The sequence below is a fragment of the Myodes glareolus genome, chromosome 2 (genome assembly GCF_982192425.1).
Source record: "Myodes glareolus chromosome 2, mMyoGla1.1, whole genome shotgun sequence".
NCBI classification, from domain to species: domain Eukaryota; kingdom Metazoa; phylum Chordata; class Mammalia; order Rodentia; family Cricetidae; genus Myodes; species Myodes glareolus.
This window is the reverse complement of record NC_142027.1, coordinates 78,402,766-78,416,577: the sequence shown is the minus strand read 5'-3', so window position 1 is coordinate 78,416,577 and position 13,812 is coordinate 78,402,766. Positions and strand designations below refer to the sequence as shown.

Sequence of the window (13,812 nt, the reverse complement as noted above, 5' to 3'; positions counted from 1 at the left end):
TCCTTGCTCATCCACAATATGACAATAAATATGCACAAGCGAAAGGTCTATGAAAAGAACTCTGAAAAAGGTATCCTTGGAATTGTGTAGGTCAGCCCAGGGCAGGTGGGTAAACATGGTGGCTGTTGAAGATGGTTTTTTGTTTGTGCTTCCTTGGAGGGCAATTAGCCTCCTTCCTTCCTACTCCCTTCTCTCCTTGGTCCCCTCCCTCCTTCCCAACTTCCTCCCCTTTTCTCCCTCTTGCTTGCCTTCCTCCTGAATGAAAGCATTAAAGCCATGATTCCTGGCTCTTACATTTACTGCCTGGGTATCTAGTTGAGGGAAGGATGTCAGCAGGACAGTTATGTGGAGACAGACAGGTCTTGGGGACTGTGTTCCTTCCAGCCAGAGCTTTGTTAAGAACAGGAAGGTGTGTTGAAGGTCCTGAAGGTAGCCATGCTTGTAACGTGCCAGCGGGAAGCTCTTGGGCAGCCTAACCCACCCCGCTGCTCAGCAATCAGTTCTGGCTGGCTGCTTTTGTGGTGCCAGCGTTTCCTCGTCTCTCAAGCCCCTCTCTTTCAGTTCTTCAATTCTAATGTCTGTGTGCCAAATCCACTTCCTGTCTGCAATCTGCTCTGTGCTGTCCGGGATCTCTGAGGTGCTTCCAGGGTTTTGTTCAAAATGCAGAATCACAGACCTTGCTGAGAGCCTCAGAGTCAAATGAGACATCAGAATCTGGTGCGGATTTCCACAAAGAAAAGGGGGTGCCGCGGAGCCATCTCACACTGGATTTAGAGACCTTCCCTCACCCCTATGGCTTGTAGAAGATGGAGGGGGCTGGGCAGAGGCCACAGCTAAGGGGACTCAAGAGCACGATATGCTGATCCCCAGCAGCCTAGGAAGCAGTGCCTGCTCTGATCTAGAAGCTGACTTCAGTATGACAAACTGAATTACACTACCTGGCCTGGGGCTTGAGGATAGAAAGGGAATACGGACATCATGGTCTGTCTGTCTGTCCATCCGTCTCTGTGTGTGTAAGAGTGTGTGCACACATGTGTGCCTATGTGTCTGTATTTGGGCGTGCAAGCACACACTTGCATATGGGAGGAAGGTGACACAGGCACCCTAAAGCCATCCCTTCAGTCTAATGCAGGGAGGACGCTGATGGGCTGCGAAGAGGCTGTAGAAGCACCGTGGAGGAACAACGGCCTTTGCCTGAGCATCAGGGGGAGGAGAACCCTCCTAGGGCTGTATGAAGCACTTGGAGATTATGTGAGGACTGGGAAGAGGTGTGTGAGCAGGAGGGGAGGAGTCTGAGCGTCATCTACCGAGCCTGGTGGCAGCATGTGGTCCCTTCTCAGCATCAGAATGCTCCTCACACTCCCGAAAGGGGCTCTTCCTGGCCTCCTTCCTTGGCATTTGTTTCCTTTAATTGTTTCATATTATCTGAAGGATAGATACATTTTAAGAAAAATCACAGTCTTTTCTTCTATTAAAAGTACAGGGGTAAGAATTTCTTCTACAGTCAAGGGGTAGAATGGCTGTACGATCGGGGAGGCCACAGCCATGTCTGATTTGAGGATGTTCAGACCCAAGTCAGGTCTAGGAACAAACAGAACAGACAAGGCGTAGGGGGTCCAGGAAGGGTCACTGGACACGTTTTGGTCACGCAGAAAAGCAACCAGTGACCAACTTACCACACCAATGGAGAAGTAGTTGTTCATGATGTTGTACGGGACCTGGTCTCCATTCTCCACCTCTTCTCTGGGTGTGACTTCTAGATACCAGCGGTCCAGCATCACCAAGGGGCTCTGTTCAATCTCCTTCAGGATTTTCGTCAAGCTGCCCCCTTCGTAACCTATGGATAAGAGCATGGTGTGTACCAGAGCAGAGAGGCAAAGCTGTCACTCAGGCAGGGCAAGTAACTCTTCAGGCGTTTGTGACTAGACTTCTGAGTGATTTGGGGCTGGAGAAATGTATGTTCTCTAAGCCAGAGAGAAGGGGCGGATAGTAGGGAGTAATTCAGGGTTGAGTTGGAAGCCAGAGAGCAAGGACTGGGATGGGTGTTGACTAGAGGCAGGCATGGCTCTGGAGCTAAAGCCAGCCCTTGAGAATGGGTGAGCTGATGTCATTTGTAGGACATGGACAGACTAAGGGTTATCCTGTGACGTGAAGGAAGATGGACTTAGGTGTTATGCCTTCTTCCATATGTGGGATGTTTACATATATCTCACTAACTATCACCCATCCATCTCTCTGTCTATAATCTCTCTCTCTCTCTATGTTTCTATCTATACACCTGTATATCTACCTATCCCCACCCACCCACCTGACATGAAGCAGGAGGTGGGCTATTGAGAGAGGAAGGGGGTAATAGGATGTGGGAACGGGTGAAGGTATCGTCATAGATATTAAAGAACAGCATAATCGTGCATGAGAAAGGCTTAACAAAACGTATTGTTTTGTACAGGAAATACACCACTAGTTGGAAGAAAGACAAAGGAAGGAGACAAAGGAGGGAGGGGGAAGGCTGGTCAGCTACAGGGCTGGGAGGTTGTGTGTGGAAGGTAGCAGATCCATCCCAAGACTCTTCTGGGTGGAAGATGGACAGTGTGGTGATAGGGTATACTGTCAAGATGACTCGCAGGTCTGACTTCCTCTGCTTTAGCCTCCGCACAAGAACACAGGTGTTGGCTGCCCTGGCTGTCCTGGTCTAGGATTGCTCCCTTAATTGATCAGCCACCTGGAGTCATTGGTCTTCTGCCTGCTGGCTTCCCTCAGTGGAGCCAGCTTTGTGTTCTGCCGCATGCCCAGCTCCCTTAGCTGCTTCCTTTGCAAAGTCCTTGACCCTTGCTCTAAAAGCCATCGCCACTCTGTGTTCCATAGCCCTGGGGAGCCTGATAATCCAGATGTCCCTGGTGTCTCCTGAGTAATTAATTGGTGATGCGGTATTTCAGGCTGCATTCTGAATCCATGTATAAGGACAAGCACTCAGGAGGGACTGGGTGAGATTTATCTTTATCCTGCAGTTGGCAGGCTTCAGGACTGTAGTCAATGTGAAGAGACTATGCAGGACCCTGGGACCTAGAGGAGGGGGCTCCTGTTCCAGATCCAGCATGGAACGGCAGGATCATGGATCAGAAATGACTGTCAACTACCTTCCTGTGGACAGTGACCGGTAAAAGGTAAGTCTACCTGTCCCTGCACAGCATCCTTGAAAGCCTGAATGCTCGGCTCCAGTGTGACCTCAGAGGCATGCCTACTCACCTCCTCCCCAGCGGAGACATCGTGCAAGGTCATTCCCCGTTCCGAGAGGCAGGACGGCCACTGGTGGATGCTTTGTGAAGTTGGCCTTATCTGCAACCCACATGAAGAAACAGAGATGCCTTGTGACTAAGGTGGCTGCATTATCCTATAATCCCCACTGGTTGCTTGCCTTCCCCCACTGTAATCAGAGAATCCTTCCTGCAGTGGAAAACGCGCCACTGGCTGAGGCCATCCACAACGTTTGCCATGCACTAGCTGCTACAAGTTTGCTGACGTTGTCAATCAATTCTTCACATGGAGATAAATTGGTCTCCCTATAATTTGCACCTATTTATCCTAAGCACGGCTCAATTCTGCTCTTCAAGGTGACAGCACACACTGCAGAAACATCAGCTCGTGTGATTTTAACACCTGATGAGGACCAACATTTGTTTCCATTCATTGCCCACGGCAACCTAGCCAAGGGGGTGGTTTATGAAGGAGAAGCGATTCCAGAGCCTGGATCCTGCTGCCCTCAGGGGCCAGGAAGGGCACAGTGAGAGGTGTGCCTGGCAGTAGGAAACGGTGGGGGTCTCTGACCTTGCTCATTGAAAGCCATGTCTATTTTGAAGCTTGAGCAGCAACAGGGAGCTAAAGTAAGAAAGCCTGCAGGTGTTACCTGACACCCACACACCAGTTTATCATCTCGTGACTCCTGATGCTTCCCAGACTACAGATCTCCCCACCTCCCTTTCTGGTTGCGCAGGAGCATGACCAGAACAGTCGCTGTCAACCATGCATTGGTCTGCCTGTAGTCTTCAGCATGTTGGCAGGGCAGGGCAAGTCCGAGAGGGAGGTACAGATACCTGTTGGGTTTTAAGGAGGCATGCACACAGACCCTTGCTCTGCGAGGTGTTCAGCATATTAGCCATGAGTGGGGGTTAGGGAGGGCTGCAGGGATCAGTGTGGGGAGCTCAAACTGGGACTTCCCTGGCAGAGTAGGAGTTCAGAGTCACTACCACTGTCTGACCTGTGCCGGAAGAGGCTGATCTCAGTGCCGGAAGAGGCTGATCTCAGGGCCGAGATTGCCGCTGATGGGCTGAGGTGGGAATTGGAAAGATGCACTGGACTCCGATTGCTCCTGACATGTGACTGGAGTCTCCCATCACCCGGAGGGCACCTGCTTCTTTCTGTCTGTCCCTTCTCCTGTGCTTGCCACCTTGAGGTTACCCATCCTTCCAGCACTGAGCCCAGAAATCTGCACGCCATCCCAGCCTTTCCTTTTTCCTCCACTCTATTCACCCACACAGCATTTCCTGTCAGCTGTCTCCGGAACAGATTTCCCAGCAACCTCTTCTCTCCATCCCCATGGAGACAGTGAGTGAGTGCAGGGCTGATTCCTCCACTGTCCTGGTTCCACAGCCTCCTTTTCTCTCTCTGCCTCCATGTCCACTCTCCTGGTGTGTTCTCCACATTCCGCCCTGGAGGGCGATGCCTGGGCCCCCGGTCCTCCACGTTGGTGCTCTGCTCTCCCTCGGCATTCCTGTGCCTCAGGATCGAGGCTCTGCCATTCTTCCTAGCCTTCGCCTTCTGCGCACCCCGCTTCCCACCCTGCCACGAAACCACCCTGAACTTTTCTCAGTCCTAACACTCCTGCTTCTCAGCATGGAAGTCACCTCTGTCACCTGGGTCTGTACTTGGTGACTCTTTTATGCTCCCCCAACATCAGGGGTGGTGATTGTATCATATTCTCAGGTAACTATTCACTCGTTTGTCCCCTGAATGGCCTATAACTTCCGGGGAGAGTGTGTTTCACTTGCCATGGCATCTCCACTTGGGTCCACTGTGTCCTGCCATCCTGCAGATGAAATGGGAGGTGGCCCTGGCCAGGCTCTCATGGTGCCTACAGTCTGTGGTGGAGACCTGGCTGCCAGATCTTTGCACACATAATGTATGATTGTGCCTTTTTACTGGAGAGGGAAGGGGAATGGTCCTGTTACAAGGTGGCTATAGCTGACTGGTGTGTAGGAGAGCCCACCCCCCACCCCAAGAAGCTACACTTCATTTGAGGCTGGGGAGCACTCCAGACGGGAGGACCACTTGGACAAGGCTATGTGTGGGGAGGGTGATTGCCCCATTTGAGAGTCTGAGAACAGGGCCGGGTGGCTGGAACCCCCCAGAAAAGGATGGGAGGGAGAGCAAATGACTCAACTGCCTTAGCCCTGCAGTCATTAGAAGAGTCTCCTCATTTTCTGAAGAACCGCGGGAAGCTCTTGGTGTCTTTATGCACACCGCAAACTCACTGATGTTAGGCTAAGAGCGGTACGGTTGTAGTGGGGGAGGTGGGAGCGGGAGCCTCAGTGGGGTGGTGGAGATCACGGCACACATGCTCAAATGGTGAATGAAGAAAGCAGCACACTACAGTTTCCTTTTTCCTGCCTGGCTTCTCTTTGAACCAGTAACCTGTGTGAGTGAGTCTAACATTCCTTTCATCGCACACCGTTCTTTTTTCTGAGCTATATCTGTCTCCGACGTTCTCTGTAGAGGGATTTTGTGGAGCGTTTCTCCAAGGGCGGCTTTCTTCCTCTCAATGAGTGGGACTAAGGGGACTGAGGATTGAGACTGCAGCCATGAGCTGCCTTTCCTCTCACAGTTCCTGGATGGGCGTCTTCTCTCTTCCCACAAACTTCAGAGCCCACAGAGGCAGCAGAGTGGTGTGTGTGTGTGTGTGTGTGTGTGTGTGATGTGTGCGGTGTATATCGTCTGTGATGTATATGTGCACAATGGATGTGAGATGTGTATGTGTATTGTGTGTGTGAGATGTGTACATATCTGATGTGTGTATGTGATGTATATGGGTATAATGTATATGTGTGTTAGATGTGTATGTATCTGATGCGTATATGTGAGATGTGTATGTGTCTGAGGCATGTATGATGTGTATGCATATGTATGTGTGTGATGTGTATGTGAGACATGTATGTGTTTGATGTATGTATGTGTTGTGCACGTGTATAATGTGTGTGTGAGATGTGTATGTGTATGATATGTGTATATGTGAGGCATGTGTATTTACATGATATGTGTGAGATGTGTATGTGTATAATACATGTGTGTGTATGAATATATCTGGTGTGCATGTGTGAGAGATGTATATGTGTATGATGTGTGTATGTATATATCTAGGGTATGTGTATGTATAAATCTGGGGTGTGTGTGTTTGTGTGTATGATGTGTATGATGTATGTACATCTGTGTGTGTGTGTGTGTGTGTGTGTGTGTGATGTGTATGATGTGTGTGTATATGTATATATCTGGTGTGTGTATGGGCATGGGGACCAAAGCCTGGCTATAGGAGGGTAGCAGCTCGCTCTTGTTCCTTCCCCACTCCTACTCTGAAGGCCTCCCCTTCCCTGCCTGACTTGGCTGGGGTCTAGTCTGGCCCCATCCTTTTATCAACCATGTCCCAGATAACGGCAGACCCTGTTGTCCCTGCCCCCTAAAGACATCCAGACTTGCACACTTCTCATGCCTTCCTGTTTCCACTGTGGCTCAGCCCAGGCCACTCTCGCTTGGGCCACTGTGGGAGCCTCCTAACTGGTCTCCTTGCTTCTGCTCTTATCTTTTAGCACATCACCTTTCTTCTTCGCTTAACATCCCCTGATGTCTTGGGGGCTCTCCCACTCTAACAGCCATGCTCTATCTAACGCTTTACCTACCAATGTGACCCAGACCCTCATTGCCTCTGCTTCACCCTCTGTACTGCTTCCTGTGTGTCTCCTGCTCTTGGTCTCGCTGGTCTGCCTTCGGCAACCCAACCTGTTCCTGCCTTAGGGCCTTGGCCCTTGCTGCTTCTTTTGTCTGGACTATACTCTTAGGCATCCACACAGCTCAATTCTCCAGTTCTTGGAAATAGCATCACTTCGTACCCTGTGAGCTCATCCCTGACTATTCCTAGGTTGCAACCTCACTTCATCCCTAGACTCCCTTAGTTCCTCCCTTCATGCATTTTTACAGCCCTCTGATGCTCTATCCAATTCACTCATTTCTTTGTTGCCTGGCTCTTGCCTCTAGAAATAGTCTCCATTAGTACAGTAATGTTGCTGCTTTATTCATTGGTGGCATCTCTAGTGACTACAAGAGGATTTGGTGCATAGGGATTCAAGGCAGCATTTGTGTGATGATGGACAGGAGGTGTGAAGCCGCCCTGGGCTCATGACTTGGTCCTGCCTCTGTCTTTGATGCTAGCCCACCCCGGTGCCTCTGTTGGCAGCTTTCCCGTCTTTCTGTTCTCTACTGCAGAATTTGTCTGGGTTCTGTCTTGACTGCACCCCATCCCCACATTTCACAGTCTGCATCACCTTCTGGATCCAGGCAGGGGTAGGCTCGACCTCAGGCTCCCAGCCCTCCAGCCTCCTCTCATGCTCTTTCCTGGTGGGACACAGCCCAGCATGGTCTGTCTCTGCTTACACTGATCTGCACCTTCTGGACATGTTCCAGGTGTTCCTCGCCAGCTGATTCGCCATGGACTGTGACCTGTGCTCAGCTCCCTGGCCTTTACTCATCACATGACTATCTGCATCTCTAGTGTTGCTTCAAATCTGTCTTGTTCTGCTACTGCCCAGCTCTGTCTGGGCTCTGTCTGGGACAGGTTTTTTTTTTTTTTTTTTTAAGACAAAGTGTACAATGAAACACTTCAGCACCATGCCCCCCCCCATCTAATCAAGCATCTGTACATGAAAGGGGCCCCAGGATGGAAAAAGCACGGCTCCATTCCTTCTTTAGTTCATTGCTTTCTGCTGATTTTAAATTTACCCACTATAAATAATAATAAGTAAAGGCCTTCTTGGCCATTCTTACCAATGCAATCCAAAATCCATCCAACTGTCCCATCTCCACCGCAGGCAAGAACACGGAAGTCTGGAGTGTCATGGAAAAAGTTCAGTCTGGAAAGAAGAAAGGCCACCGTGGTCTTGTTAGTAGGTTGTGACTAACATTTATAGTGTGTATGTCTGTGTGTGTGTGTGTGTGTGCACATGCATGTGTGTTGGGGACTGAACCCCGGGCTCCAGCCTGTCAAGTAGACTATCAGTGAGCTTCATTCCAGCTTTGATAACTTGATTCTTCTGAGTTAGTCTCTGTGTTCCCTGGAATTAGGAAAAGATCTTGGTTCTTTTGGGGTTGAAAGGGTCACTTAGCATTCTGAATCCAGGATGTCCTATGCAAAGCTACTGAGTATGGATAAAAATCAATAGTGTGATTTGTGTGTGTGCGTGCATGGTGTGTGTGTGTTCTCGTTAATACAAAGAGAATCTGATCCAACATTCAGTATAAATGAAGAATCATTTCTGAGAATTTCTCAACTATTTGAGGAATTCAGTTTTTACATTTTGGCACTGATACAGATAATTCGTAATATTTTGACTCCTCTCAGCTTTCCTGACTGCCGTCTTTATAACCACCTCTTTAAGAGAGAAGCACTTAATTATCTGGATCTTCATCTTTGCCTCTGGGGGTCCCCTGCCAAGGGGAATGAGACCCATTTTCCCTGGGAGCCTGCATCCTGTAGAGCAGGACCTGGGGCCCGCTGACCTCCAGCGGATCTGTGGGCAGAAATCAGTGTCAAGAACACATCACATTAATCTTTTTCCTAATCTCTAACGGAAATTTAGCATTTCTTTCTATTGTGAATGTAGGCGACAGACCCCAGAGGCTCCGAGAGCACCTGTGACTTTGTCAAAATGAACGTCACAATTGTCGCTATTTCAGTCTCATTACAACCAGGCTGTAAGCGGAACGCTCTCATTTCTGTCATTTGTGGCTTTCAGTTCACAGCCATTATTTAGCCAGACTATGAATATTGCTATTTAATATGTTGACAGACCATATTCATTTACATACCACAAATTTGTCTTCTAGGTTTTGCTAACTACTTCTCAACGTAATTAGTTTCCCTGGAAATACCATATTATTTCACATTCTGCATTAGAAAATATCGTTCTGGATGGAGTCCTTAGTCCAACAGATTGCGACAGGAGTCCCTGGCAGGAAAAGTCAAGAAGTACTGCTTTAGAGAAAACGGGACCTGTGGACGCCTTGAGGTGCAACTTAGGAATCCCAAGGCCTGAATTTTTCTCTTGTCAGCTGGGTGGTCTGAGAAGACCCCAGGGCGGGGGAGGGCTCTTAGCACGGATACCAATGCTATCCTCTCTCATTTCCCTTGTGGAGCCCTGCTCTCTTTAGGCGGGGCATTCTGAACCGAGGCTCCCTTCATCTGGAAAACCTGTCTGCCGATGAACGTGCACACTGAAGATACTCTGGACCCATCAGACCTGAAGCAGACCCCAAGCTTGTCAGTCACAGGAAAAAGAATTAAAGGCTGAGAAACCCGTCATTGAAATACCCGCAGAGAGAGGGGCCGAAAAGGCACTAAATGCTTTGGCACATGGTGGTGCTATCCAGCAGTACCCAGTAGACACGTGGCCATGACGGCAACTCCCAGAGCCAGACGGACTTCTGAGTAAGTTTTCCAGATAGTGAATTTGCACCTGTGTGCCTTTCTCCTTTTAACTGGGTCTTGTGCTTCCATTTCTATAAATAACCCCTGTGTCAGACAACCAAAAGACAGGGACAGGCTCCATTTATAGACACGTTACTCCAGCCCCGTGGGAGGAATCTCACCGAATCTAGAGTAGAAATGCGGGTCAGGAGGTGTGTTAGTCCCGACCAGCAGATGGCGCTAGGGCACTGGTTCTGACTGGGTAGCCGCCTTCAAGCCCATTGAGGTGACAATTTCTCACAAAGTGGGCAAGCTCTGTCCACCAGACCTTCGGTCAAGTCACAGAGGCCCTGCCCCCTGCCCTCTAACCGCGCTTCCTCACCTTCTGCTAGAGAGCAGGAAGGTGGGAGAAGGGTCAGGGGGCGTGTAACCGCCGCAAAATTGGATGCTTGGGGAAAAGAATGGTTTCCTTGACTGAAATGCTCCCATAGCAGGACACGTGACAGACTTTGAGTCACTGTATCAGTCTGCAGAGAGACCTCATTACGAGTGCAAAGAAGTTCAAATCGGCCACCAGCGCCCTGCCAGTCCAATGACCAGCGCATAGCTTTCTCCGGAACATCAACACCTCCTCCGGTGACGAGATACAGGGGGCCACCTCCCAAACAATAACCAGGCCAGGGGAAGGTGTGCGAAAAAGAAAGGAGAGCAGATGGTAGGCAGAAAAGGTCAAGAGCCCGAGAGTTCAAAGGTGATGAAGGAGGGTGTTCCTTCAGAGACCAAAGCAGGACAGAGAGAAGACGGATGTCCATACCCGGGAGTGGGTCCGCCATTGTCCAGGTTGAAAACTTGTTTGGGGTTGAGCAGGTAGTGGAATTTCCGGAGAATTCTATGGGGGAAAAAACGAGTGATAGAGAAGGAAAATTGTGCTGCAGAAGTCACCTGGGGACAAATACCTTTGCACCCATCTGTGGGGCTTAAGCCTAAGAGGGGAAATGTTGCATGCGTACCCCCATATCCCAGTGCACCTGGTATCCCCACGTTTTTACCTCAGGCCCAAAACTACCCCGCTGTCTGACTCCAGCCCCGCCCCAGGAATTGCTTATTGCAGCAGCCATGGCAGAGAAACCCAGAGAACAAGCCCGTTAGAGACCTCTGGATAGTCTGTGTCGGGGTAGGGTGAGTCTGCCCTTTGTGGACTGTCCAGAGGCACTAGGGGCCCACAGGGAGAGAGTCCAGCTTTCTCAGAAGAGTACATTCGGGAGGGGGTGGGGCTGGAAACTGAAAGCAGCACTATGTCTAGGCTTGGTTTCCAGGCTCTTGTGTGGCATCGCTAGGTCAGGTCCGGAGGCAACTTGCCCCTTGGACAGGGGTGGGGACCTCAGTGTACTTGCCTGAGCCCTACCTAATGTTATTTTTCTAAACTTGGATTCCTGCTCTTCCTCCATCTGCTCATTTCCCAGACTGTGTCATAGAGGAAACTGAGGCATGGTGAATTAAGTCACCTGGGCCTGGTGATGAAGTGGCAAGTGGCCATGAGCCCAGGTTTCCTTGACTGTACAGTCTTCTTTATTGGGGTTGAGGGGAGGACCTTCAGGTCAGGTTGTTTTTGCATGCCTATTTTGTTATTGTTTTATTTTTTGGGACAGCGTTTATCAGTGTAACAGTCCCAGCTGTCCTGGAACTCGATTTGTAGACCACTCTGGCCTCAAACTCATGGAGATCTATCTGCCTGCCTCCTCCCTCCTTAAATCAGTACTCCTCCTGAGTACTGGGATTAAAGGTGTGTGACACTGTGCCCAACTGCCTTTCTATTTTGAGGGAAAAAAAGAGGACATACCTTTCTCCTTGTCTCCCTCCACTTTTGGGGTTCACCAAGACCAGCAGGGGGTGAGTTCCTGGACTAGGGATGATCTTATACTTAAAAACGAGAAGAAAAAGAAATAAGCATTAGTAAATGTTGGGACAGCTTTGGAGGGTGCCTGGGAAGCAGGCCCAGGTAGGGCAGAGAGGAGGGGGGCTATTTGCTGACTGAGCTTTTTGAGGGAGAAAACCAGCCGTCTCCAGCTTGAGAGACTTTCAAAGGAGCTAACAGCAGTGAGCGCTGGAGGTTGGCATGAGGGGTGGGGCAATGGCACCAGCTTCAAATTATACAGTTGTGTGGCATTATGCCCATGGCACAAGGTCGGAATCGGTGAAGGTCGCAGTGAAACAGTCTAGAGGGTGCATCCACCATGTCGCACACCTGCACCAATAAGATGATGCCCAGGAGCACTCCGGCCCCAGCACCTTCCAAATCCACAAGCCTGACCCAGTTTTCCTCCCAAGATCACACTTCTATCTAATGGATGCCTTATCATTGGCACCACACCAACATGCGCAGGCAGACTGTGTTTCCCATAAAATCAACCCTCCTGCCTGGTGTCCTGCACCTGTTAAAGATGGGGTTACTCAACTGGGCATCCAGGGGGAGATCTGGCCTGCCAAGTCCTTTCTTAGAATTTTCTTTGCAGCCTTCATGGTCCCTATGCTGTTAAGGCCTTTCCTACCCCCAACTGGATGCTCCACACCCCCACCCCAGTTTCTTTCTGGGATACCACATCAAACATGCCACCCCTTCTAAAACACCTGTAATGACATCCCATTGCTCTCAGGATCAAATCCTAATCTCTAAGCCTGGCCTCAAGGCCTTCTCAGCCTCGCCCCTTTCTTCTGCTCTCTCCTTACTTCCCCTGTCCCCCCAAGTGATAGGCCTAGAAGCCTGTGTCTGCCTCCAGTGAGTGTGTCCCCCCCCTCCAGTGATAGGCCCAGAAGCCTGTGTCTGCCTCCAGTGAGTGTGTCCCCCCCCAGTGATAGGCCTAGAAGCCTGTGCCCTGCCTCCAGTGAGTGTGTCTAACTATGCATATGCTCACCCTCATTTGCTCTTGTCCCATGACTTGAAATACTCGCTTCTTTGTAACCTCTTAAAGAAATCCAGAATAGCCCAGGACTCGGTTCCAGAGTCATCGCCTCAGTGATGTGACATTGCTCTCAGCCGCTGCAACTAAAGCTGCTGCAGCGTGCAGTGTGGAGTATTCCCTACAGTGTTGAGATTTGTCTCTTTGCATTTCTTTTTGTCTTTCCTTTTCTGGGTAAGCTCTCAAACCGTCAGGTAGATCATAAACAATGAGGAGCAGAGTGGCGCTCCCGTGGGCTCCACGGTGCCTGACCCGGGAGTGTGGAATCTCAGTAAATTTTTGTGGATTCAGCCGAATGATATTCCCACACAGATACCACTTGGCCTCGTGTTCAATACGTAATGCCTGCATCATTAGTTTTAAACTTCACAGCCATCTATCACAACATGACAGGTTTGCAAAGTGCAATTCTCGTTGTTTATGATTTCAAACAATTCTGGTGGCTTCTGGGTAATTGTGCGACACTCAGAAGCATCTTGGAGCCAGGGGAGTAAGTAAACCCGTAAGTCTGGGAGATGACATTCAAAGTGCTTGATAGCCCAGGCTACATGCAACCTGCCAGTCAAAATGATGCCAGTGTGGGACAACTTGCCCTCAGTGTATGTGTGTGTGTGTGCGCGCGCGCGCGCGCGTGCGCGCGTACGCTTGTGTATTCTCTTCTAAGTGTCTAGAGTGTTATTTTCTAGGTATCTAGACCCCTTCCTTTCTTTGTGGTGTCTAGACTCTTTCCTTGGCATCTAGAGACTTCTCTTTTGAGTGTCTAGAGCATTTCCATCTATTGATCATTTTATCTTGCACCTCCAATTTCAGTTTATCTTGTAATTTCAAAACAGACAATTTCCATTGTCTCAGTCTACGGCACTGTGGGAGGCAAGCAGTTGTGGGACACGGTAAACTGACTCTTCAAACAAGGAAACGGAAGCTCGCAGGCCTAGGATAAGACCCCACCTTTCTAGTTCCCGTTCTGACAGTTTTTGTACCTCATTGGGCACCTTCTCTGCATTCCTTAGAACTTCATGGAGGATATGCAAAAAAATATTCATTGGTGATGCTTAGTGAAAAATGAGGTCTTAAATACACACTTAAGGATCGAGAACCTTTGGATTCACTTTGTTTTGATGGACTGTGTTC

The 13,812-nt window shown here is 49.7% G+C and overlaps 1 protein-coding gene across 6 annotated transcripts in view; it reads right to left on the bottom strand.

Moving 5' to 3' along the window:
* The window catches only part of Dgkg (diacylglycerol kinase gamma), a 199,304-nt gene that overhangs the window by 85,887 nt on the left and 99,605 nt on the right, over nt 1-13,812 (bottom strand). For all 6 annotated transcript variants that reach the window (XM_087902007.1, XM_087902013.1, XM_087902010.1 and 3 more), the window contains 5 exons: nt 11,565-11,644; nt 10,539-10,613; nt 8,086-8,171; nt 3,247-3,336; nt 1,677-1,837 (listed from right to left, as the gene is read on the bottom strand). In XM_087902007.1, coding sequence (XP_087758133.1) covers nt 1,677-1,837; nt 3,247-3,336; nt 8,086-8,171; nt 10,539-10,613; nt 11,565-11,644 — 492 coding nt within the window. The remainder of the gene's footprint in view (nt 1-1,676; nt 1,838-3,246; nt 3,337-8,085; nt 8,172-10,538; nt 10,614-11,564; nt 11,645-13,812) is intronic.